Raw genomic sequence first — 25,731 nt, 5'->3', positions numbered from 1 at the left:
AAAGCCCCCTCACCCTTAAAGCGAGACAGGAATTCCGGAAGGACTTTGTCCCCAGGGAAGTCTTGGCTTTGAGATTCTGTCCTAAGTTTAGCATCATCGCTGACGTTCAGCCCTGGGATTTATGCTTTCGCTTGGGTGAAATGCGGTTAAGTTCCCTGAAGGTGGGACCGAGCTGTCAGGGGATCAGACCCCTCCCCTCATCCCAGGAGTTAACTACACTAACCGCAGTCCTTGGACTCTTCTGTATTTCTCCTCTCGAATGCTTCTTTTATGCCACGGACATTACTGAGATGGAGCCTAAAGAATGAAATTCATAGTTATGCAGGGAGGACAGAACGGCATCAGACGGGCTCATTAGCGCTGAAACGTCAGCAGCCTGCATTCATCTAACTTTTCTACAGGGTGAAGGAACAGCCACCTAGTAGAAAACAAATTATTAAAAAAAAAATTCTGCATCTTTAGAGGAGAATGGCCCGTGGCAGCCAGGGTTCTCACCCCTTTCCTGGTCCGTTCCCGCAAGCAATGGTTAGCAGTGCACTTTGTTTCTTGAAAGTCATGGGGCATCGGAGTTCTGGTGTCCTCATTTTTCTTCCTTCCATTGATGTATCATTACTAGAGTGAAAAAAAAAAAAAAAAAGAAGGGCGTCTCGAGGGCTTTTGAAAAAAAAAAAGGGTGGCTACTCAAGACATTTTGTAAAGGGGGGAAAATTGTGAAGAAAAGGAACCCCAGTGGGGGGCAGAGGGTTGTGAATGTGGCCTTGTCTGGCAGCTCTTTCAGCAGAAACCTGGTGCTGGCGTTAGTATTTCAGTTCAAACTGTCACCTTCAGTTCTTGCTGGCTTTTCTGCCCTCGGCCCTGAACCTCAACAGATTGGGGCTTATTTACCTATTCACACTCGGCCGGGAAAGCTCATTAATAGGCTTATTAGCAACACCATTCACGGGAGACCAGTGACAAAAGGGGTTCCAGCCACTTGAAGGGGGAAGAGAAAAAAAAAAAAAAAGTACAGAGATTATTTTTCTCATTCAGAAGCCTCACTGGTGTGAAAGCTTTCCTAGACCCTCTGAGGTCACTTGAAGCCTAAATATGATGACAGAATTCTGTGTGTGTGTGTGTGTGTGTGTGTGTTTTAATTCCAAACATGCGTTTGCTTTTCTCAAAACTGAAGAGTTTGCTGTTGTGGGCTGTGGCCTCGCTCCCTTAAAAATGAACACTCTTAAGGGAATAAGGGTCTTGTGATGGATTGGTGTCTTTTCATCCCTAGGAAGAATAAATTCTGCAAACTGCATCTGGACACGAAAGAAGGTGTTCTGATTTGTCATTTTCAGCGGAAGCCTGCCTTTTTATTCAGTGTACATAAAGCTATTGATGAATGGGGTTAGGGATGATGGCTTCCTGCACCAGTAATTTATGTGAGAATGTGTTAACAGCATTTTCAATGGCTAATGGATATGTTGCAGGATGGGAAGGGACTCTGTCCTGAGACACTTGAGTTTCCCATTGATGGGGAGTATAAAGACATAAGTGCCGGTCGCCGCGCTGGTGGACCTTCTGCCGCCTTTTTGTGCCCACAGGTCTGAGAACTTGAAAAGGTATGTTCAGAACAACCCAGCTGTGAGTGGATGGCTGAGGCTCACCTGGCTGAGCTGTCAGTTAATTAAAAGGCTTTAGGACTGATCTGGGTTAAAAAGACTTGACCGAAAACGTACCCAAGCCAACGGACCGATCATTTTGCTTGAGAATCAGACCATTACCTTCGCTGTCAAATTTCCAAAATATAATTTCACAGCCATTTGCTGAAGCATTGCAGTGGAGTTGCTCGTCCTGGGTTTTAAGTAATTTACATAAAAAGTTGTCTATTGTGTATTGTGAAGCAAAATGATTTTCTCATGATGTGGCTGGCACCTTCAAAAAATTTTTTCGTGTTATTGAAGTGTGCTATGTCAGTGACCCATGAAGAACTAACTGCGTTTCTAAATGCTGGAAAAGTCGATTTTCCAGGTCAGTTTTGTACTCACTGCTCCATCTATCTTCAGGCCTCAAAAGCATTCTAAAGCACTTCTGGGTTTAATGACCTTTTCCAAGGAAAAATAATTAAGGTTTTTATCTATATTGTCTTGTACTTAAGCAGGAAAGCTTAGGAGCTGGATGAGTGAGGAGGAGAGAAAGTATATTAAAAAAATAAATTACCCCGTAGACACAGCCTAGTGAGAAAAGTAATGGAAAATATGAACTTTAACCAGTTACAGCCTGGCATTCAGTTGGCCAATCTGATTTTGCAGTATAAGAATCTAAGATTCAGAAAGAAGAATTGCTTTGCTCTAGGTCATACCTATTTACAGCAGAGTTGTGCCTTTAGAATCTTTCCAATTTCTTTTTGTTACTCCAAATATATATTATTAAACAACCCTTTTTTGTTGTTGCGGTTTTTAATTTTTTAATGTGCATTTATTTTTGAGAGACAGCACGAGCAGGAGAACAGGCGAGAAAGAGAGAGCCACAGAATCCAAGGCAGGATCCAGGCTCAGGGTGGTCAGCATAGAGCCGGATGCGGGGCTCGAACTCACGCGCGAGGAGATCATGACCTGAGCTAAAGTCGGACGCTTAACCGACTGAGCCACCCAGGCGCCCCTGTAACAGTTTTTCACTTTTTCTATGAGAGGCCAGATCCAAAGTCAGATCTGCCAATAACCAGCTGTGTGGCCCTGGACAAATTACTTAACCTCTCTCATCCTGTCTCCTTATCGGCAACTGGGATTATTACTCTGCAAGGTGGTTGCACCGATGACAAATAACCGGTTCAGTGTGCCCCGCCCGTGGTGGGGGCTTCATAAGCATCGGTTTCTTCTCTCCCTGCTGTAGTTTGGCAGGACAGAAAAGTGCAATGTCCCGCAGATATTTCCAAGCTGCTCTCTCTCTCCTCCAAAAGTTTCAGCTGCATTAAATTTCTCCCCCCTGTTAGCAACGTGCGGTCCCTCTAGGGGCAGGGCAGGCAGGCCGTCATTTGTTTTCTGACTTGAACCAAAACGCAACGCGATCACCCGGCGAACCGTCGGTCTGCGTCCCCTGGGAAGGAAGGGGGCGGTGGCGCGGGTCGAGGCTGTCGCCGCACCTCCGGGTCCCGGCGGTGGCCGGGGTCTCGGGCGGCTCGCGGGCGTCGGGAGCCGCGCGGAGTCCGGGCGGCCGGGCGCGCGGCGCTGATTGGCAGAGCGGGCGCCGCCGTCCAGGAAACGGCTCGGGTTTCAGCGGGGGCGTGACCCGTCGGGAGGGGGCGGCGGCGGCGCGGGCGGCGGCGGCGGCGGAGAGCGCCGCGGAGAGCCGAGCGAGCGGGCGGGCGGCGGGTGCGGAGCGGGCGAGCGAGCGAGCGAGCGCGGCCGCCACAAAGCTCAGGGCGCCGCGGGGTCTGCGCGCGGCGTAGTCGGCCCGGCGCCGCGACTCCTTCCCGGGCTGCCGGGGCCCGGGCGCCCCGAGGCCGCCGCTTTCCTGGGCGCTCCGAGCGTTCGCGAGTCGCGAGCAAAGTTTGGTGGAGACGCCGAGCCGGAGTCCTTTCTTCCTCTCGCTCCCCAAACCCGAGGGCAGCCGGCGGGCGTCATGCCCGCGCTCCTCCGCAGCCTGGGGTGCGCCTGAAGCCTCGGAGTCTTGGCGCCGGCGCGGACCCGAGGACCGCTCTTGTTTGGAGCTTCCCCCCGAGCTCGTCGCTTGCTCCATCCCAACCCACGCCGGGCGCGGGGACAGACCGGCCGCCGGGCAGCGTTGCCATTCAAGGTAATCGCCGTGTCGGGTGCCTCGGGGAGCCTCGCCCGCCGGCAAAGCTGGGGCCGCGGGAGCCCGGGACGCCGGGCGCACTGTCCCCCGAGCGGAGGGCGCGGGGGCACTGGCACGGTGGAGCCTGCTCCCTGTCTTTGGCTGCATAGGTGATGGGGGAGCGGGATGCGTGCTGACGGCGGCCGTTCGGGAAGGTCTGCGTTTACTCCTTACCCCCCATCCAGATGCTAACATCTGCCTCTGGCACTGACACCCCCCTCCCTGTCAAACTGCGGCCGGCGCCGTCCCACCGGCCGGCGCGATCCTCCGACCCCAGAGCGGGCAGGCGAGTGGCGGGGCTGCCTCGCTGGTGGCTCGGCGCCGCAGGTCCCGGCTTCGGAGGGGCATCTTCGGGGTGGCTCATCCCGGGGTCCGGGGAGCGCCCGCCCGCCCTGGTCCCATCCAGGCCGGGCGAGGGTGGGGGGATCCGTCCTTTCCCGGGACGGAGCCGTTGAATGGGGCCCGCGACCTTTCCGTCGGGCTGGCTGTGCTCGGGGGAAGGGGGGTGGCACCTTTGGGGAGGAGGCCGCTCCGGTTCCCCGATTCAGGCACGGGCGCCCCTAGCCCGCTGCCGCCCTCGGTGCTGGAGGAAGCGCAGCGCGCCTGGGGCTAGGGGGCGAACTGGACCGACTTTTTTCTCGCTCGCCGCCTGTTCAGCCGGCAGCAGCTAGGGCATGTCGAAAGCGCAAGCGAGTTCTAACTTGCGCGCTCGTTCTTTCAGCGCCGGGGCCGCGCCGGGGAGTCAGCCGAGGGCCCTGCGAGACGCTGGCTCCCACTCTCGCGGCCACAGGGCCAGCCTCGGGGGGTCCCGGCCCGGGGCGCCGAGTCTCCGCCGCTCCCCTCCGAGCCCGCTCCCTCCAAACCCTCCTTCGGGCCTGCCTTCCTCTGGCCCAATTCAATAAAACCTACCCTTAAAAGCAAACCTGCTTTCACACTCGGGGCACCCATTATGTGTTTGGTGTGAAACGCTATCGACATTTAAAACCCCATTGTCCCCTGGGTCCCAAATCCCTGTAAATCTTCCACTGGCCACGACTCATTTTCATCTGAAAAGCCTGTTTAGTTTGAATAGAAAAGCAATCAGGCGCCCCTCTCCCTCTCCCTCTCCCTGGAATGTCAATTAAAATGCAGATTTTTCTGAGCTCTTTAGCGCCCCAAGAAGGGGGAGAAACTCTGGATAAATGAAAGAAGTGGCCACAATGAGCCGGGCTGCTGGTGGTTTGGAGTTCCCCAAAGCTGCTGCAAGTTCTCACTGGCTTGCAGGCGTTCACCAAGGGGTGGATTGCGGTCCTGAGTCAGCCTGTATTTTTTTGAGATTTCAGAATGTTGAGCAGCCCCCGCCCAGATCTGACCCCTTGATAGCTCCCTCCCTTACTCAGCTGGGAAGACGAGGGGGAGCAGCAGGGAGGCTTTGAGCTGGGAGATAGGTCTGCCCCCTGGGGGGACCTGGGCATCCCAACCTTACGTGGCCTTGTTGACTTTCCTGATGTAAGATCTCCCGGGAACAAAGCGCCCCAATGCTCGGCCATGGGTGAGCCGGCAGAGGACAGATAACCTAGGAGCTCAATTAAGGCGGGCACTGTGTTGGTTTGCCTCTTGGAGCGTGGGGGCGGGGGTTGGGAATATTCTGGTAAGTTGAGGAGTCCAGGACAAACCTGGCGTAGGGACCACTTGCCAGCCAGGCTCTCTTGCTTGTCACTTTGCGTGTGTTTGGGGGCAGGTTTGTGCTGAGGTGAAAATGGACCAGGGGAGCGGGTGGCCACGAAGAGCCGTCCATCACAGGGAGGGTGACAACGCCTCCCCTGCCCGGGCTGAGAAGAGAGTTCCCTTTCAAGGGGAAAAATAAACACGCCGGGGCTTTCACTGAGGCTCAGACTCCAGGAAGGATTATGGTATTGAAGGCAGGAAGCCGGGATTGTGGCCGCCAGCGGCATGCTGGGCCTGTGTTCCCAACACCGAGCCTCGGGACCTAATTATCCTGCCTAGGAGGTCCCTTCACACTTTTGTCCCCTTTGGTGAGGAGTTGTGCAGACCTGCTGCCTTAGGCCTCCGCCTTCCAGAGATGTGAGCAGGGGGCAGCCTGGGGCCTGGACCCGGTAATGGCTAAAATTCAAGTTTCTGGTGCAAGCTGACCGGTATGAATGAATGGTCTGAGATTTAGCTGAGGTCCCTGACCAGCTTTCTCTGCCTGGAGCAGAGGAAGCCCCCTGGGCTGGGACAGGTGGGCGAGGAGGCCAGGGAAGCAGCCTGGGGGGAAACCTGCTAGGATTTAAGGTTGTTTGTGGAGTTGTGTCAGAGGCAGAAAATTCCCATGCATTCTGGAAATGCTTAGTAAATCAATGGGCATGCTTGTGTACTTTTCCTCCCACATGTGTGTAGAAATAGATACGGAGTTATCTTTTGAGGCTCTTAACTTCAAGAGGAAAGAAAAGTCAGGGGGAAAAAAAAAACATCCTTCAAGCGATCTGAAAATAGAGGGTGTGCTTGCATGCACGCGCTTTTCTTGCTTTTGCTGTGAATCACACCGTTGCACATGTGCTTTCTCTGCAGCAGAGAATTTCTTTTTTCCTTCTCAGGAAATGGTGCAGCAGTCTCTTTTCCCATTTTAATCCTTAGTCAAGGCTAAAAGGAACAGTTTTTCTGATGTAGCTTTGGAGAGGCTCACGCCGTGTTGAAATCTGATGGTATAATTTGAAACCTCAAGTTGGCATGCAAAAAGCCCAGGGCTTAGAGATTTTTGTGTGAAAGGTCTCCCCCCGCCAATCCTTAATATGTGGTTGGTTCATTTATAGAGTTTATGGAATCTGTGATTGTTTCAGATTTTCTCAAGTTTGTGCATTTCGGTTCTACACGTAGTGATTGAGGATAATGAACGCGTTTAAAGTCATTCGGAATATTTAAGTTTGGGAAGTTCTCTTTGCCTTTGGGTCAAATGGGTGAATAGACCAGGCAGTTGAGCCCCCCCTCCCTCCCCCCCCCCCCCCCCCCCCGTAACTTCTACTGTGAAGTTTCAGCCAATAGATTAGCCTATTGAAAGTCATTGTCCCAATCGCATACCATGACAGTAATTTCCACGGCACCATCGTCGTTCATAACACACCTGCCTTATTCCTCCGAGTTTGCGTCTGCTCTGTTCCTTCACCCGCTCTGTATGGGTTGAAGACATTTACGAGGCTGGGGGCTGCCAGTAGTCACAGCGGAAGGGGATTCTTCAGGCTTTGAATCTCGTTTTCTTGGATCAGCTGCTTTGAACGTGTTGCAGGTCCGTTCATTCTTCGTAAGTGGCTGCCTGGCGAAAGATTGAAACACATTTCTGTACTGGGAAATGAATCCTGACAACTGTAAACTGGTGGGGATTTTTGGTAGCCTTCCTGGGGTCCCTTTTATTTTGCTGGTCTCCTTTCTTCCTAAGAACAGTGAGGGTGGAGCCAGCCTCTCAGCTGCAGCCCCAGAAATAAGTCTGCAAACAGACGCCTCCACGATCCAGCTGTCTGAAGCCCAGTTGGCCTAAGAGAAGTTAACAAGGCCGGTGATGCCAACCCGAGCATTGTGAACTTGCTTTTGTAGTTGCCCTTCAAACAAAGGTCACGTTGCTTCTGCTTTTTGAGGGCGGCAGGGGTGACGGTGGAGAGCAGAAGAGAGCGCACCCCGCCCTGATCTGTGTCCCGTCGCTACGCCTCTACTTCTGTTTCTCAAAAGTGTGCTTTTTAAAGATCAGCCCACCCTGCTTCGTGGACCGGGCTGGTGGAAACACCTGGGGCTCTGAGGTGCGGACGCAAGGCATTTGCAGATCATGAAAAGGAACTGTTGGCACATATATTTGGGAAGCTGAGAAGCTGTTTTAGCCCGCTTGGGGTTTCAGCGAATTGGCATCGGGGAGGATTTCACTGACTTCGCCGAATCTCTCTCCTCTAGAGGCTGCAGCGGCTGCGGCAGCACCTTGGCTCCTGAGCATCGCAGGCGGTCCATGCGCGCAGAGGAGGTGTGCAGATGGGAGTGACGTCCACATGCAGATATGCAAGAGCTCGGGGGACTGGCACCACCTCACCCATGGTCAGCTGGGGTCGCTTCCTCTGCCTGGTCGTGGTCACCATGGCAACCCTGGCCCTGGCCCGGCCCTCCTTCAATTTAGTGGAGGACACCACGTTAGAGCCGGAAGGTAAGTTCCTTCGTTTCACTCTCAGGGTACCCAAGTTTGTTTGGGGCGTTCGTCCGGGGGAGGTGGCACTGAGGTCAAGGCCTCTTTTAGAATCCGCTGCCCTTGCGTTGTCAGTGAGGCTCTGAGAGCCAGGAGTGGGCTCCCTGCTGCCCCCAAGCCCGAGGTTGCCAGAGAAGGTTCCTTGCTGTAACACCGCAGGCCGGATGGTAGTTTGGTGGTTTCTGGGTGTGTGCGCTTCCCTGCTCTGGGTGAGGGAGCCAGCCTGCACTTCACCTTTCTCCGGTGCCCGGCGGTGCTGCGGGAAGGGGGTGCGTGGAGGTGAAGGCCATCTATAGCTTCCTGCAGGAGCTTTCTTACCGGAGGGAGAGTCTTGCTTCTGATGTAAAGAATTGCTGTTTTCTGACAAAAGGAGCCACGAAGGGAAATTGCCAACATCTGAAATGCTGACATTTTTTTTTCATTGTCTGAGGAGAAAAAGAAGCTTCTGAAGTTCAGCCCAGAGATGCTAGACGTATTAGTGTTTTTTTGTTTTTTCTTTTTTTTGGCCCTTGTCATTCATAATACCTGAGCAGTACGTCGCAGAAACTGCAGATTGTGCTTTAGGTAAATTTGGAAGTGAAGGTACCTGGCTGTCTCCCACATCTCTGAGAATTTACAGATCGAACAGGCCATGCACTCTGTTTCAGCCTTGGAAATTTAATTTTAAAGGCACGAAGCCAGTTGGTGAACACTTCAGTGGGGCTGAATTACTCAGCAGGACAGGGTTGGAACCTCCTTCCCGGGTCCTTCTGAGACGACAGTAGCCAAGCCTCCACTTGGTGCGGCGTTGAAATCTGTCATCAGCAGGGAATATTGGGAGCTGAGTTAGTTTTCCAGTGGTAATCCGAGAATAAAACGGCAGATCCCAGCACTCATCGCCACTTAATGAACCTGTTTGCTGAGAGCCCACCTGGTGCTTGCTAAGCTTTGGGGGGCGGTCGTGGTCCCGAGTGGTCTGGGGTCAGCTCAGCTGTTCTGGGAGGGCACCCCTGGAGAGGGGCGGAGAGCCGGTCGGGACGACACGGGAAGGAGGGCTGTGTTCCTGCCAGAGGTGAGAGCACCGAGGGAGGGGGCTCCCACTGAGGCCCACGCATGGGTCATAAGAGGATAAGTAAGGGCAACTGTTTTTCTAAAACGGGCCTTACTGGGAGGCAGTCGGGCATTGGCAACAGTGAGGCCGGTCGGTGCCCCGTCTCACGCAGAGGCATGGGGGCTTTGTGCAAACAGGTGCAGTGACGTCACAGGGGTTTCCACGTCTCCGGGAGGGGGGAGTCTGGTGAGAGTTTGTGTCTGCGACACTCACGGGCTCCAGCCCGGGTGATGATGGCACTGCCTCCTTGTGCTACGTGCTGTGACAGAAGCACATGTGCGATTTGCAGAGGTGATGCCTTTTTAAAGGGCTTAATGCGAGAGAAAAGGTTCCTGGTTTCTGAAAGTCATGCCTGTTCTCTGATTGTGCTGATAATTACAATAGATGTGCTTCCTAATTGCTGATTTTTCCCTGGAGTGCGTGGCTCAGCACTTGCCCACGCAGCTGAGCCGGGGGTTCCCTACCGGGAACGGCCCAGGTTAGGAAAAAACTGGCATTTTTCATTTCGACTTTCAGGGCAGCCTTATTGGGAGTTTATCGCAACATATAAAGTGTAAACAGTCCTGGAGGACCTCTTTTTTTATCATATTTAATTATCAAAGAAAGTTTAAAATATGCGGGAAGAGGTGGGGGCTGAGAGGGGAAGACACAGAGGGCAGCGATGAGGTTCCCCCCAATGGTTGTGTAACAATTTGTATCCAACAATGAGAGCAGGTCTTTCTAACCTGGGATCTGTGGATGCACTTGGGGGCTGGGGAGGTGTTTGCGAATTCCCCCCCAAGTTGTAGGCAATACTTTGCAAATGTCATTGTCTGCATTTTTGGGGGTTCACAGCTTCCATGAGGTTTGCGTCCAGGATCGTGACAGGTTTAAATGGGAAGTGCAGAGCTGCAAACAAGTGGCTTTGGAAAAGCATTCAACCCCCTCAGCCTCAGTTTCCCTTCCTGTCATCTGACGGTTTGATAAGATGACCTTTAAGGTCTTCTTCGTTAATGCTAAATGAATGGTGATGTCCTCAGGAGCCTTCTGGCAACTCGCCTCAAAAGGTCGCCGGGAGATTTTAGGGTCCCTGGGAGCAGAGAGCAGTAGAGCACACGGCCTGGCATCTCATAAGCACCCAGGATCTGTTCTCATCCTCGTTCCCGATGAGATGGGCGCATGTGTCTGCTCTGTTCTGTGCCCATTGCCACAGTGTCAGGAAACGTGGAGGCTTTTGGAGAGAGTGGGGAAGAAAATTGCTCTCCGACGGAGAAGGCCCTTTGTGGCTCCAGGCAGTTGTGTTTGCTTTCTGTAGGGTCTGTGCTGTCCTGGTAAGTACCGTATTGGCCGTCGATTTGCGTTCTTCCACTCCCAGAGTTTTGTTTTAGCGTCAGAGGTTATTAGCAAGGTAGTCTGATTGTAGGTGAAGAAGGGGTTAGCAACTGGAAGCAGACTGACCGACTGGGGACAGCTCCAGTTTAGGGCATGGTCCTGCCGACCTGGGGGGAGAGAGGGAGGATTGGTGGGTGAGTGGGTGTCTGTTGGTTCCAGTGTGTCTTCTGTGGTTCGTCTGACTATAGCTTTGATTAGCATAGGTTCAACCTTAACCTTCTGTTGCACAAGGCCTCATCTTGGAAGAGTTCTTGGTTTGTTAATTTGGAGGCTCAGAGTAGACGCTGTGTATGGGGCTGGACCAGAGGAGAATGTGTCTGGGGCAAAATGTGACTAAGTTCCAGGGAGGGGCCTGTGCCCTAAGACTAGAGAATCCTTTCCAATCTTCTTGGCTCTGTACAATATTATCATATATCATTGTATCGTATCATCTATCATATATCATTTGTCTTCTGGACACTATGAAATGGTAACAGTAGGGTTGGATCTACCCAACTGATTTACGAAGAAAATAATCTCCAGGAGATTTTAGTTAATATCCCAGTTTAAAAAAGAATATTTTCCGTTGGTCATTCATTGTTGTAGGGGAATGGCTGAAGACTATAAGCTCAGTTATTGACTCAAAGGGGGTTAGTCCTCAAAGCCAAGTACTGTTCTGTTGATTAATATTCTAATTATTTAAAGTATAATCAAGCTTGATTATCCTGGGGAGGAGGTGACTCTTTCAAGTTTTTTCTGACGTTTTGTCACCTACTCTGGTTAATTAAGTCATTGTTGACATTAATGATATCTTTGTTTACACCAGCCCAGTAGGAGCTAAAATAAAAGGGCTTTTCCAACCCCAAACCCCTAATTACTTTCCCACCCTGTACAAAGTGTGATTCTGAAAAGCGACAACCTGAGAAGAAAGTAGTTTGCATTTTTTTTTTCCAAACCAATTTTTTTGGCAACCTTCTGAGAGGTCGTGCTGTCCTGGACCAATGTGTGAGTTGGTCCCAAACTCAAAAGCAGAGTCAGTGAATGAAGAATGCACAAGGAAGTCAGATTTTTCCAGCATGGTTTTAAGTCCTTTGTTACGAGTATTGTAAATGCTGTAATGTCAGCCATACGCATTTAATTGCAAGTTAAGAGAAAAAAGAATATATCCGCATACCAAGAGTGAATGATTTCAAATAATCTTCTGTTTTGTATTATCTGCATCCTTGCTCCTCAGTACGAGTGTTAATATTTAAGAGTTGACTGGAACTTGAGAGTTAGCTTAGGAACAAGGACTTATTCCCGGTCAGTTAAACGAAATGCAGGCTTATGCAGTTAAATACACAATGAAGTACACATTCTTTATTAGCATATAAAGTATTTCACAATTCATAGACAAAGAACTGGGCTAAACATTACCTCCGAGAGCAAAAATCGGGCAAGCCAAAAGAATTGGTGTTTGTATAACTCTCCATGCTCACTCCCTCTGATCCGAATTCAGTGTGTGTGTGTTTTGCCTGTTTATTTTAACCAGTCAAAACACTGAGGACTTTCTCAGGGACAAGCCCCTCACTAGGAACCATAAGTGGTTCTTTTCAAGTCCTTCTGACCCATTTGAGGGTGAGAATTCAGATAACCAGAGCAATCCAATATGAGAGGTTTCCAGTATCAGACTTAATGAATAATTCCGTGGTTATGAAATACCTAGGGTAGTGTTTAAACAGGAAGAGCCTTGTTCAATGTTCACATTCTCCAGAAAATGTATCTAGTGGTGCAGTCTGTTGTTCCCGTGTTTGCTTTTTCCAGGGTAATTGTTAAAAGGCTACCTCCCACCCTTTTTCATCAGGGTCTGGCTTAATTTCCCATTTCCATGGAAGCCGTCTGATTTTACTCTTTCGAGGGGAAGGGGGGACATTGGTTTTGGGGCGCCAGGTAGGCAACGCGGCTGGTGTGCCCCTCTCTACTCGCTGTCCCGATTGGATTCTTAGCACGGTGACTTGTCTGTGGGCAGGCAATTCAGAGATTATTTTCTGAAAGTTTTCCAGGCTGTCCCACCAATGATTCCAAACCAGTGGGTTGACTGCCACCGTGCAGAAATGCCTGTGATCGTTATCATTCGGGCGCCTCGAGGAACGACTCTAGCCTTAGGTTTTGAGTTCTTTTCATCCGTTTGCTGTATCCGCTTGGGGAGACTGAGCGATGGCTCTGCGTTTCCAGCTCTCCCTTCGTGGTTGCGCCTGATGTCGGTCACTGTGCCACACCTGTGCCCCACGTGCTTCTGACTTGCCTTCTTAGCGTGGTTTCTTTTAACTGATGGTGACTGTGTTCAAGGCTGTATGGGCTGAAGAGGGAGCCTGATGTAGGGGGCTGAACCTTCAGCCTTAGCTGAAGGGGGGGCGGGTTTACTGAGCAGTGATGTTTCAGCATCATTGTATCCAAGACGAACAAACCCCTAAGAACTCAGCTTTGACTTGTTAGAGGCTCTTGGGCTTGAGATTTTATTATTTAAAAAAATTTTTTTCCTCTTTTTTTAGTTCATTTTGAGGGAGAGAGAGCGAGCGAGCGCACGAGCAGGGGAGGGGCGGAGAGAGGTAGAGACAGAATCCCACCCAGGCCTCATGCCATCACTGTGGAGCCTGATGCGGGGCTCAAATTCATGAACCGTGAGATCATGACCTGAGCTGAGATTAAGAGTTGGATACTCAACTGACTGAGCCACCCAGGAACCCCAAGATTTTGTTTTTTTAATTTTTATTTATTTCATTATTTAAAAAAAATTAAAAAAATTTTTTTTTAATGTTTATTTACTTTTGAGACAGAGAAAGACAGTCTGAACGGGGGAGGGTCAGAGAGAGGGAGGCACAGGATCCAAAGCAGGCTCCAGGCTCTGAGCTGTCAGCACAGAGCCCAATGTGGGGCTCGAACCCACAAACCCTGGGATCATGACCTGAGCCCAAGTCAGACGCTCAACCGACTGAGCCACTCAGGCGCCCCACATTATTTTTTCTAAAGTAAGCTCTGCGTCCAGCATGAGGCTTGAACTCATGACCCTGAGATCAAAAGTCACCTGCTCTACAGACTGAGCCAGCTAAGGGCCTTGGACTTGAGATTTTAAAGCCATGCATAACTCGTGTTCCATTTTGGGGAAAATGTTTATCTTCACACAAAGCCTTAAGGCTTTCTGGCAGCCCTTGAGTCTCCACAAACTGGCCACTTCCTCCTGCTTACCCAGGTAGACCTACAGTGACCCAGCTGATTGAGCTCTGGCCTTCTCGAATTAGGGAATGTGTAAAGAGGAGGTAGGGAAAGGAGCCTGAGGCCAGGCTCTTTAAATAAGTCTGGTTGAACAAGCTGCTGGCCATGTTACTATAATGATTCTGTGTGTGTTGGAGAGGTCGCCTTCTGCAATTAACAAAGATTACACTTGCAATCCCCCCCCCCCCCCCCCCCCCCCCGATCTATGACTATCCCTTTTTAAAAGGGCATGATAGAGGTGTGGCTGGTGGCTCAGTTGGTTAAGCCTCTGATTCTCGATTTCGGCTCAGGTCAAGATCTCACAGTGGGTGGGATCAAGCCCCACATCGGTCTCTGTGTTGACAGCCTGGAACCTGCTTGGGATTCTCTCTCTCTCCTTCTCTCTCTCTGCCCCTCTCCTGCTTGTGTTCCCCTCCTCAAAGTAAATAATAAACATTTTCTTAAAAATGCCTTTTTAAAAGGGCATGATAGAAAATCCAAAATGGCAGCTGCAAATGCAGTGCTTATGGGCTTCATTTATAGAATTTCAAATTTTTACTGCTTCTGTATTCATACAGAAGGATATTTCGTGATTAGGACAGACTGTGGTTGACCTTGAAGAGTGTACGTCCTGTAAAGGCTTTAGGTTTAAGTCATGCTTTAGGTTTTCAGTAATTTTGGTTTTGGGAAAGTTGCACCATGATGGAGTTGTAAGACTCTGGGTGTGAACTGTTGTCATTTATTCCACTTTGGAATACGTAAGTAATTACGCCCCGTTCTGGACTTTTGCCACTTCATGTGAATATTGAGAATTTCAGATTCTTCTTGTACTGAGTCAGGGAGCTAAGCTGTGGAATATTCTTTCCTTTAACCCCTTGTCCAACTAGAGAATGGTAAATTCCATGTCCTGGATGGATGGAATGCACGTATATGGAATTTCAGGTTATGGTGAACATGTTTTATGAGGAGGTCAAAACCCAGCTTATAAGGAAAGTTCTGATATGTTCAGGAATGAGGACATGGGACATATTTATTTGTGTGATTTATATATCACCTTTCCTGGAAGAGAAAGAACTCCATTCTGGGCTCTGACACTGATCAACTCTACATAAATTGTCATGGTCCTTTCCTAACTGTAGAACTCCTTCTTTGTCATTCTGTGTGGTCTCTTTTTACACATGACTGTTTACTGTTAAGGTTGTCCATACCTGACCAGTTGTAATGTTTTAAAAATATATCGACATCATAAAGGCCAGTTTTGTGTGTTGGGTGGGGAGCAGGGTGGGAGGGACTATAAAATGAAAATAAAGATCTTTGTGGTGACAAATTTAGGGTTTAAACTTTTTTGAAAGCCCTCAAACTTCAGATTCTTAGTTGACAGTGAGATTGCTCTATAGGAAGGCATGTGGCTGCCTTTAAGGGTCTCCCTCCTTGTCCACCACGCTTCCTGGGTTTCCACCAAATGTGTTGCATTCTTAGCTGATAAAAGGGGGGGGGGGGATGCCCAATTGAATCTGTATCCTAAACATTATAAATGTTTCAAACTTAAAACACATCTTGAAAAGACCAAATATCCCCTATAAAATTAACTTAAATTCTTCATCTGAATCCATAAAGATGAATAAAATACTGTTTTTAATGTTCATTTATTTTTGAGAGAGAAAGCATGAGCGGGCAAGGGGCAGAGAGAGAATGGGAGACAGGCTTTGAAGCAGGCTCTGGGCTGAGAGCAGAGAGCCTGATGTGGGGCTCAAACCCACAAACTGGGAGATCATGACCTGAGCCAGAGTTCGACGCTTAGCCCACTGGGCCACCCAGGCGCCCTGAATAAAATAAGTTTGAGTGGCATGCGATGTGCTGTCTGGGGACAAAAGCGCAGAAGGAACTTGGCCTTGGGCTTAGGCAAGACTGACTTGAATCACTCCCCTATCTACTGCTGCTGTGACTTCATATAAGGTAGATAATCACTTTGAGCCTGCCTTTCTTTATCTGAAACTGGCCAATGATATCTATGTGAGGGGGCGGGGATGTGAATATGAGGCAAATGGGTGTAGAACTCTCTCTCTCCAGCCCCATCCTCACTTTCTTGTCAATGTAAAAACCTGATACAGGATTTAAAACCAAGATTTCAGGGGCACCTGGGTGGCGACTCAGTTGGTTAAGTATCCGACTCTTGATCTCAGCCCCGCTCTTGGTCTCAGGGGTGTGAGTTCAAGCCCTGCATTGGGCTCTGTGTGGGCGTGAAGGCTCCTTTTTAAAAAGGAAAAAGAAAAAGCCAGTATTTCAGGCATATTTACTAGATCTTCTGATGGGAAGCGTTTGCATTAATCAAAATAGAAAGCGTGCTGTAGGCCGTTTATCCATCCCTCCGTATCGTCTTGGGCCTTTTTGTAAGTTTGGACTTCAGCAATGTGATCATCTTGCTGCTTGCAGTCCAAATGGTTCAGGGTTGACCTATTTTCCCCGTAGAAAAAAAAAAACGTGTTTGCCGCTTTGTAATAATTGTAGGACACGCTCTTCATGGAGAGCAATATATTTTGGCAAGGAATGAGTTTTCTGTTTGAGGCTTCCAAAGGATTGCCGTTAGGCCCTGTGAACAAGGATGGAGACAGGGTTGGGGGGTGGGGGGTGGGGGTGGGGTGTAGCGTGCTCTGCTTTTGTCCAGGCCACTGAGGGGAGCGCCGGAGCAAGTTACTGTCGTTCCTGCCAAGTTTAACTGCAGCGACTCCCCTGGGCAGCCTGCTGGGTGTTCCTACCTGGGCAGGTAGCTGGGCTTCCGGACTTTATGGAAGGGAAGGAAATTGTCAGGGGACCTACACTACTGAGGGGGAGGAGCTGAGCAATCATTTGCATGTTATACCCCTGTGGGGTCGTTTGATTGGACAAGCAGGGGTGTGAGGGGGAGTGGTCAGTGTGGATGCATGCATGGGGTCATTTTTTTTTTAGCCCATTCCTTGAGAGGGTGAGGAGGGCAATGATAACGGTAGCTCTCATGACCATTTATTGAGTGCCTGCTGTGTGTCAGCCGCAGTGCTAGGTTCCTTGACATCTATCCTCTCTAATCTTTTCTCCCCCTGTTTTATTGAGATACGATAGACTCACAGCACGGCGTAAGTATAAGGTATACGGCAGGATGATTGGCCTTACGTAAATCATTTCGTGATTATCGTAAGTAGTTTAAGATCTCCTACAGATGAAAAAAGAAAAAGAAAAAAGAATATTTTTCCTTGTGATGAGAACTCTCAGGATCTATTCCCTGGAAAACTTTCACATATGCCACACGGCCATGGTGATGATAGTCATTGTGTTGTGCATTACATCCCTAGAACTGTTCTTTTTTTTTTTTTAAGTTTATTTATTTATTTATTTTGAGACACAGAGAGCGTGAGCAGGGGAGGGGCAGAGAGAGGGGAAGAGAGGGAGTCCCAAGCAGGTGTTTAGCGTGGAGCCCGATGCGGGGCTTGATTTCACCACCACGAGATTGTGACCTGAGCTGAATTCAAGAGTCGGATGCTTAACTGACTGAGCCCCCCCGGGTGCCCCGGCCTAGTCCTTGTTTATGTCACAACAAAAAAAAGTTTGTACTTTTTGACCACCTTCCTGCAGTTCCTCTGCCCCCATCTCTAATCTTAATCATCCAGCTGACCCCCGGGTAATTCATGTTCCCATTTTATGGACGAGACTCTTGACTGATACCCTTGGAGATGAAATGTTTCCTCCAAGACTCCACAGCGGGCGTGGGCCCCGGCCTTGGGGTGAATTTCTTGGCATAAGGAAGGTTTATCGATTGATTCCTTTCCTTTCCCCGAGCAGGAGGGTCCTCTGTGGCATATGGTAGGACGGCCTTGTCATTCTTTCCGAAATATGTCATTTGACTGTTAAACATGTAAGGACGCTGCTGGGTGATTCTGTCTCTTCCCCACATACCCACACCTATTTTCCTAAAGCTGTTTGAAGAAAAGTCCTGGGCAATTAAACCACTGCAATAATTACCACTTTGTGATTCTCCGAGAACGGCCTCTGGTGATATGCAGCTTACTAGTAAGAAGCCAACCCTTTTCCTGCCCAGGAGACTGGAGGGAGATGCCTTGAGGCTCAGTTAGTGACCCCCGGCTCAGTCACCCAGCAGGAGCTCAGGCAGGTAGGCCTGACTGGTCTGGTATTTGCCCATTTGCTCAGAAGCCAACTCAGCGGAGTGGGAGCAGACCATCCCGTTTTTCCTTGTCCCAGATGCTTCTGGCCGTTTGCCCTGGCACTGCTAAATATTTGCCTTTTTGCTTGTCACTTTAATAGTACGTCAGACTTCTCTCCGGCGTGTCCGATTCTCAGTTGGGTCAAGGCCCACCTGCACAGACGGGGGCTCCTACCACCTATGGTCATGGAAACGACAAATGGCAGGGCCTCCCTGGCCCTTGACGACGCCGGGGCAAAAGTGGGGAACAAAGAGAACATCCAAGAATGGAAAGGCAGAAGCAGCAATCCCCACGCCTCCTCTTGGCCAGGAGGGGCGTCCCAAGGGGAGGAAGAGGCTGAGCAGTAGAGCCATTTTTAAAGCAAACAAAAGTTCATTTTGGGTGGTTAAAAAAAGGTGGCTTCTGAGGGGAGCTTGCTAGACCTGGAGGTGACTTGGGCCTGGTTTAGTCCTCTGGACCTTGCACTGAACTTGCACGGTGAATGCGGAGCGTCCGGGGTCGCAGGTATTCAGAAGGGGGGCTCAGCGATGGAGAGAAGGTGTTGAATGCTTGGCGGGGGGAGACCTGCAGCTTCCTCTCTTAGCCTTGCAGCCCTGGTGGGGGTCAACTGCCAGAGCTTGGCAGACACAGGTCATCAACCCTTTGCAGACTGTGGCGTAATTTTTTCAATGTTTATTTTTGAGAGAGAGAGACAGACAGACAGAGAACGAGGGAGACACAGAATCTGAAGCAGGCTCCAGGCTCTGAGCTGTCAGCACAGAGCCTGACGCGGGGCTCGAACCCACAGACTGCGAGATCATGACCTGAGTGGAAGTCAGGTGCTTAACCGGCTGAGCCACCCAGGTGCCCCCCAGATACATTTTTTGAAACCCTACCATGTGTTGAGCTCTGTGGGGATAGAATGGCAAGCCAAAAACAGTCTCAAGTCCTATGAATGGGGGGCGGGGGGAGGGCCATAGATCTTTGTCAAATAACTGCCAAAACGAGGCCCTGGTTCCAATCCTGGGTGCAGGTGCTCTGAAGAAGAAGCATGGTGGGTCTCAAAGGGTTGCAGGAACCCTGAGGAAGCCGGGGTGCCGCTTGAAGGAGACTAGAGTTGTTAGGCCAGGTCAGGCGGGGGTCCTGTGGGCCACGGTGAGGATTTTTCTGGGTACTCGAACTATGTGACTTCCCGAGGCTGAACTTCTCAGGGAGGTGAGCACCCACCTTGATTCTTCAGCAGACCCCCCTGCATCGGCCCCAGTCAGTCCCAGCCACATGTGCCTGCCAGCTCTTTCCCTGCCCAGTTTGGGAACCATCCAGGGCCTGGCTCCTCCGCTGTCCCCCGTCAGGTTCCACTTGTTGCCGAGAGGTGCCCGTCTTTGCAGGTAGGGCCTGTGAACAGGTGGTCAAGGGTAGCTCTCAGCCACGTCCTTGACAAGTCTCTTTTCTGCCGCTGCAGTTTCTTACCAGGCTAACATGGAGGCCGGAGGTGGTGGAAGGCAGGGGAGCCTGGGTAGTGAACTCCGATAGTGAGGCCTCAGCCGAGGACCCGGGCATTTAAATAAGGCTCCCTCCTTTCCCCGGAGCAGGGTGGGGCACAGTCTTGCTTAAAAGGGGCAGGTGTGCCAAGATGCTTGGGGGCCCAGCATAGCCCCTCCCGAGGTGAACTTGCTCTGATGGGTTTTGAAAGGGGCTGGGCTCTGCGTGGAGAAGTGGAAACTCTTCAAAGTTTGCTTTCCAGAAGGTTTGACCTCTTTGCAGATACACGGCTTAGGGCCTAGGAGAAAGGCTAACCCTGGTGGCACCCTTCTAGATTTGGAATTTCCTGAGTGAACGAACGTGCTTCCAGTCCTGGGGCACAGGATTCCCCACGGGGGAGTTTTCCTTCTTTTCTGTAAGTCACTGGAGAAAAGCGGGCAAGGGGCAAAGCTGGGGACGTGCCCCACCCGCCGCAGAGGCTCCCTGCCCCTGCTGACTTTAGGGGAAACCTCTCCAAGAGGTCATTCCGACCCAGCTGCTTGCTAAAGACCCCTCGGGCTATGAATCTGTGCCTTCAGCCTCAACAAGATTTCTGCACCAGGCTGGCCTGAACTTGCTGAGGCCTGAGTTGCCTGATCAAGCCATTCAAAGGAGGAGGGCCATCTGTTTCCCAGTTTCCAGCTGCTAGCCCTTCATTTGTAAATGGCCGGGATGCTGCTGGGGGGGGTGGGGGGGAAAAAACCGGTCTGGGGACACAGCTGCAGGCTCTGAACAAGTGTTGGAACTGGGGTCCTGCTGAGAGGAGAAAGGTCCAGCCCTTTAAGTAAACTTGCTCAAAGGTACTGCACAAGGCCCGGAGTTGAAGATCAGGAGGCCAAGAGGCGTGCCCTTGCCTTCCTGGAGTAACTCTTACCCCGCCCCCTTATCCTTTTCTTTGGTCCCTGGGGCGCTTTAAAAATATTCACTTATTCTGAAAGTACGTATTGAGGGAAGGGCTGGGGGAAAATGTCACCTAGGATTTCGACACGATCTGACCTTTGGGGGACTTGCAGGCCACATGTACCCACTTAGTATGCACTGTGGACTGTTTAATGTCCGTGTCAGGGGGGTGAGCGGGTCCCGGAAGCAGGTTCTAGGAGCCAGGAGTAACCCCAAGTGTGGAATGGTGACCGTCCCTGAAAACTTGCTTCTGGAATGTCATCACAGTGCTGGCTTAGGGCATGCTGTCTGGAAAGCAGGCCCATCAGCCCCGTGCTGTTACAGGCTCCTGATGCTTGGGTGCGATGCAGGGCACAGGTGGGCGCCTTGCCGGAGGGGTTTGGTGTTCAGGGCTCCTCCCGGCATGCTCTGGGGTTGTGATAAGGTATCTGGTCCGGGGAACTCTGCAGGGGTTTCTGTGGTCCGCATGTAAATATCTGGTATCCCCGATTTGTTGGATAGGTGAACCGTAGATGCTGTTTTAATAAGCCAAGGCCTCTTCCCTCACTAAAGTCATCAAACAGGTGTCATTGGCATTGATAACAACTCTCTCCCAAGATCCTTGGATGTTTAGTTCCATTTGCCAGAAATCTACACTTAGGTAACTTACATAGATACAACCTGACAGATTTATGCATTTGAAAGAAAACCTTGTTTTAAAGTCAGAGTGAGGCAAATCAGCCTTACCATGAGGTGGGGGGAAAGAATCTGCTGATCACTTAGGGGTCAAGCTATAACCCACACACAGGCGCCCAGGCCCGCCCTGGCCGGAACTGGGGTGAGGGGTGCTTTTTCTCAGATGAGTCCCCACCACCCACCTTAGGGGTTACAAAGACCTTCCCAGGCAGCTTCTTGGTTTGTCCTTGTGATGACCTTGACCAGCAGCAGGCTAGCCCGGAGGTGTTTCCCTGTTCTGTAAACTGGGGCTCAGACTCAGGTGATGGGAAGGGGCTGTCCAAGTTGATGTGGGTTCATCCCTGCAAAACCAGGTCTCCGACTCTCTCGTCCTTGGACACTGGTGCTGAACTTCTCACAGTGTGGTCTTTGGACCAGCAGCATTAGCATTATATGGGAGCTGGTGGGAAGCTCAGAAGCTCAGACCCTACTCCACAACTACTGACCCAGAAACGTTGGAGCTGTGTTTTAATAGGCTGTCCAGGTGGTCTTTATGCAGAAGAAAGTCTGAGAAGCACTGCTGATCCCCCCCACCGAAGAAGGTCATTCGGAGAGGGCTGGTCGGGTCGGGTCGGTGGGGGAGGCGGCTGTATTTTGCTCTGTAGGTTCGAGGTGAATAAACAAAGGCTGTAGTGTCTTGGAGATGAGAACAGCGTGGGCTGTGTTGACGGGAAGCAGGGATTTTTGCAGAGGAGATGATATTTGAGCTGGGCTCTGAAGGCTGAATAGGAGCTTGCCGGGCAGAGTAGTGGGGCAAGGTAACGGGCAGAGGAAACAGTGCCCACGAGAACAGACAAGTCTAGGGCATGAGGGAGAAGAAGATGGAGGGGGGATGTGGGGCCTCACGCAACCGTGGCCTTAATGTGGGGAATATTCTTTGGGTTTTACCCTGTCAGTGTGTGGAGTGGTCTCTGTCTTTTATTTATTTATTTAATTTCATTTCATTCGTTCATTCATTCATTCATTCATTCATTCAATTAAAGGTCAGTTTTGTTTCCCAGGTTGCTCTGGGGGTCTGCGGTGGATACATGGGGTGGACTGGGCGGGGGGGGGGGGGGCAAGGCAGAGGTCTTTTGGAGAGAAGGTGGGGACCTGCAGGGGTGAGGTCTTGCCCTTGTTCTCTTTTCAGAGCTGTTTCAGAGAGAACTAACAGGAGTGCAGATGTGGGGCCTGGTGGGATGGGAGGCAGGAGGGAGAAGCGGGGGGCTTCAGGGCCGAGTTGGAGCTGAGTTGATGTCAGCCAGGGGCTGCTGGAGGGGAAGAGGGGGAAGAGCACTTGCTTGTTTTGGGCGGCACCTCCGAAGACAAGGTCAGGTGATGTGCTCCCTCAGGCAGGTGGAAGGAGGAACCTTCCAGCAGGGACTTGAGCGGCGTTGACGTTGACGTTGACGTGGAGGGGGCAGGGAAAGCTGCAGAGGTGGGCCAAGCAGAGTATAGGGAAGGGACCACAAGAGCCAGGGGCGGGCTTCTGAGCATATTCGCAGATACGGGGGAGTGCGGAAGGAGGAGGTCCCAGAGAGGCAAGACCTCCGCCACACCTCTCTGTTCTTAGGAACACTCACCACGTGCACAAGCAGAAGACAGAACAACACGACGGATGATTAACACTAAGCTATGTGTTAGGGGCTCTAGAAACAGAACAGAAGGTTCCCCTTTGTCTTCTTACATCCCCAGGCTTCCGTGTTGAGAACACCTGGTTAGGTGGCTTTTCTGTCTCTCACGCGTAGTCTGCTGCAGCTGAGGAGTAATGATTTCGGCTAGAAGGTCTTCCCGCTGGTACATTCGAGGTCCTGCCGAGTGGCAGCGGCCCCGAGCTAGGTGCTTTCCATGCGCGTGCTCGTTATCATCAGTCCTGGTTTGCAGGCGAAGACACAGGAAGCGATCACACCATTTGTCAGTGGCAGAGTTGGAACTTAGGTCGGTTCTCAGCCGGTTCTTGCCTTTTCTTTTTTTTATTTTTAACGTGTGTTTGTTTTGAGAGAGAGAGAGAGAGAGAGAGAGAGAGAGAGAGAGAGAGAGAGAACGAGAGCGGGGGAGGGGCAGAGAGCGCGAGAATCCCAAGCAGGCTCTGCGCCTACAGCGAGGAGCCCGATGGCCGGGCTCGAACTCCCCAACTGTGAGATGGTGACCTGAGCTGAAACCAAGAGAGGTGGACGTGTAACCGTCTGAGCCACCCAGGCGCCCCTGTTCTTGCCTTTTTCTGAAGAGCGCCCAGTGAGGGGACAGAGATAGGACCAGAGCCTTAATGCTAGGGTACCAGGAAGAGCTCAGGGACCAGCTGTGGGAATTGAAGCAGCCTCTGATGAGGAAGGTGGCTTTTTACCACGTTCAGAACCGGAGATGACGCGTTCGTTTTACAGGCGACACCTCAGCAGGGTCACTCGTGATCTCAACGATGGTGATATAGGTCCTGTGATACAGGTCCGGCAAATCGCATTCATTCCTTCATTCCATGACCTCCTTGGGAGGCCCTCCCCACCTCCCAGTTCCCTTCCCGATACAGGGAGTACGAAACCTTTCCTCTGGGAGATTCGTGGACACTAGATAATCTGATGGCATGTTTGGGAAATGCTTTTGAACAGAGGGCCCGGTGTGGAAGTTTTTGCTCAAGCAGAGCTGCTGATGTCCAGGGACTTTATGCAGTTGGCACTGATCCCGTACCTGCATCCCGGTGGTCCAGTGGAAATTCTGCTGTCGTGAACATAAGAGTTTGGTGCGGGTGTTGGGACCAGGGAGAAAACCTTCCTTTTTATGCCCCCTCCCCCCCCCCCCTTTTGGAGAACATGATTCACTGACAGCCTGAAACAGCAGAATAGGGAGTGAATATTGCCACTTGGGGTCCAAATCTTGGGTGATCACGGTGACTCCTGCTTCCCCGAGGGCATTCTTAGGCACGTCACGATTTCTACGTTACTATTTTCTCATGGGCAGCTGCATCATTTCTTTCCAGACTTGGAAAGCTGTTCCCCACGCATCTCAAAGATAGACCTAAATTATATGAGGGGTGTGCCTAAATATATAATTTTTAATGGTTGCCATATTGGAAACATATGCCATTATCCCATCTGATCATGAGGAATGTGAGCCAGTCCAGAATTTCTGGAACAGGCAGGCTACTGTGGCAGAGGTAGCTATTAGTGGTTGTTACAGCCCCCGTGGAACTGACGGGGAGGTTTTAAGTGCTGACGTGTGTCTGTAAGACACCCCAACAATTGGCCGGGAAGAGAACTGCGGCCTCTCGGCCTGTTTACGTATCTGTGGCTCATTGCTCTGACTTCTCTGTGTCCCCCGTTTTTAGGTTGGCCGTATTTCTCGAGGCAGAGAACTTTCATCTTTATATTGCACAGAGTGTTTGTCTCTCCCTCCTGCCTCTTAAAGTACAAGTAGTACCTATGCCTTATAAGGCCTCCGTTTCATGACAGGATTTTTGTCTTGTGCAAGTCCCTTCTTGCAAAGGGGAAGCTCTCAGGATGTCTGAGATGGAACAGCCCGCTCTCTGCCGCCCCTGCCTTCACTGTCTGTGCGTCTGCGGGACCCCCCCCCCCCCGCCCCCCTCCGTGGGTAGGGCCCACGGGGCGGGGGCGGTCATTTCTGACTTCCTTGTGGGGACCCCGGTACCTTTGTGTCTTTCTGTTGGTGAGATTTGGTGCCGGGCAGAATGATCTGGGCCTTCGGCCCCTCCGGGTTACTGAAAAGCTGTGCTGTAATGCCCGACGTCTTGACTGCCCAGCCTCCCCCAAGTCCAGCTTGTAAAAATGCTTCAGGACAGCGGTGTGTATGAGGGGGGTTGGTATTCCAATTCCCATGGACAGAAAATTGGGTATCGGCCAGTTAAAACTTCGTACTGGGACCGTGGCGTGGCCGCTTCAGGCCATCTTAAAGAGCGGGAGGGTGAGTCGAGGCTAACCGGAACAGACAGGCTCAGCCGCCACTTACCGCCGTGTGTGTCGCGCACTGTGACATTGCAGTGACATTTGCAGCTTTATTTTGTGCGCTGCTGTCTCAGGACCTTGGCAGGCCCACAGCAGTGATATCTGTTCCTCTGGTACAGGGTGGCGGAGGGAGGGCAGCACCAGGAAGCCTGAGGCTGGTTGACTGCTCTGCTCCCAGTGCTGGCGTGACGGTTCCCGTGGGAGCGCCGAGCTGCGACAAGAGGCACACGTTTGTGTCCCCGCAGCCCGCGCCCTGCCACCCGCCCGGCCTCTCCTCCAGCTCCAGGCCCCGGGTGGGGGGACGATCTGTTTCCCGAGTTCTCTCTCTCTTTCTCCCTTTCTGATCCTTTCTGGAGGAATGCGTTTGGGGCTCGGATGCCCCTGACTTTCTGACTGGGAGCATCTTCGGGGGCCGCGTCGCAGGGGCCCCGCCACACTGCATCCTCGAAGCCGGGGTTCCTGCCTCTTAGCTGCGAGCATCTTGACATTTGGAAAGGCGCCGTCCCGAGGAAACCCCAGAAAAGGCTTTACCTTGTGAAGTGCGACGTCACCGTCCCGCCGGCCTTCGCCGCTTTGTTGGCCCCGGACCGTGTCAACCTGCCGTCCACCCTCCAGCAGGCGATCGGACGGGGTGAGCCGCGGGCTTCCCATCTGTTCCCTGTTTGCATTTGGGCGCCATTTCAAAAACCACACGGGAAAGTTTATAGGCAAACATTATAAAAAGTGACAGTCTGCAGTGCTGCTATGGCTGGTCTGGCAACATAAAGCGTTACCTGAAATAGCTTACTGTTCCAAACTCCCTCCCTGCTTCAGCTGTCC

At 51.4% G+C, this 25,731-nt stretch overlaps 1 protein-coding gene and 1 non-coding gene across 17 annotated transcripts in view; one reads left to right on the top strand and one right to left on the bottom strand.

Annotated features, from left to right (window-relative positions):
• The first annotated feature begins 7,729 nt into the window (after nucleotides 1-7,729).
• The window catches only part of FGFR2 (fibroblast growth factor receptor 2), a 104,180-nt gene continuing 86,178 nt past the window's right edge, over nucleotides 7,730-25,731 (top strand). For all 16 annotated transcript variants that reach the window (XM_086681040.1, XM_086681038.1, XM_086681039.1 and 13 more), the window contains exon 1: nucleotides 7,730-7,963. In XM_086681040.1, the coding sequence (XP_086537166.1) occupies nucleotides 7,795-7,963 (169 nt within the window). In that variant the 5' untranslated portion in view covers nucleotides 7,730-7,794. The remainder of the gene's footprint in view (nucleotides 7,964-25,731) is intronic.
• Nucleotides 13,344-13,428, bottom strand: TRNAP-UGG (transfer RNA proline (anticodon UGG)). Its single transcript has one exon. It is a non-coding gene; the product is annotated as a tRNA-Pro (tRNA).

The sequence above is a fragment of the Puma concolor genome, chromosome D2, assembly GCF_028749965.1.
Source record: "Puma concolor isolate L17-30 chromosome D2, mPumCon1.1.hap2, whole genome shotgun sequence".
NCBI lineage: Eukaryota > Metazoa > Chordata > Mammalia > Carnivora > Felidae > Puma > Puma concolor.
This window is presented reverse-complemented; position numbering and strand designations above follow the sequence as displayed.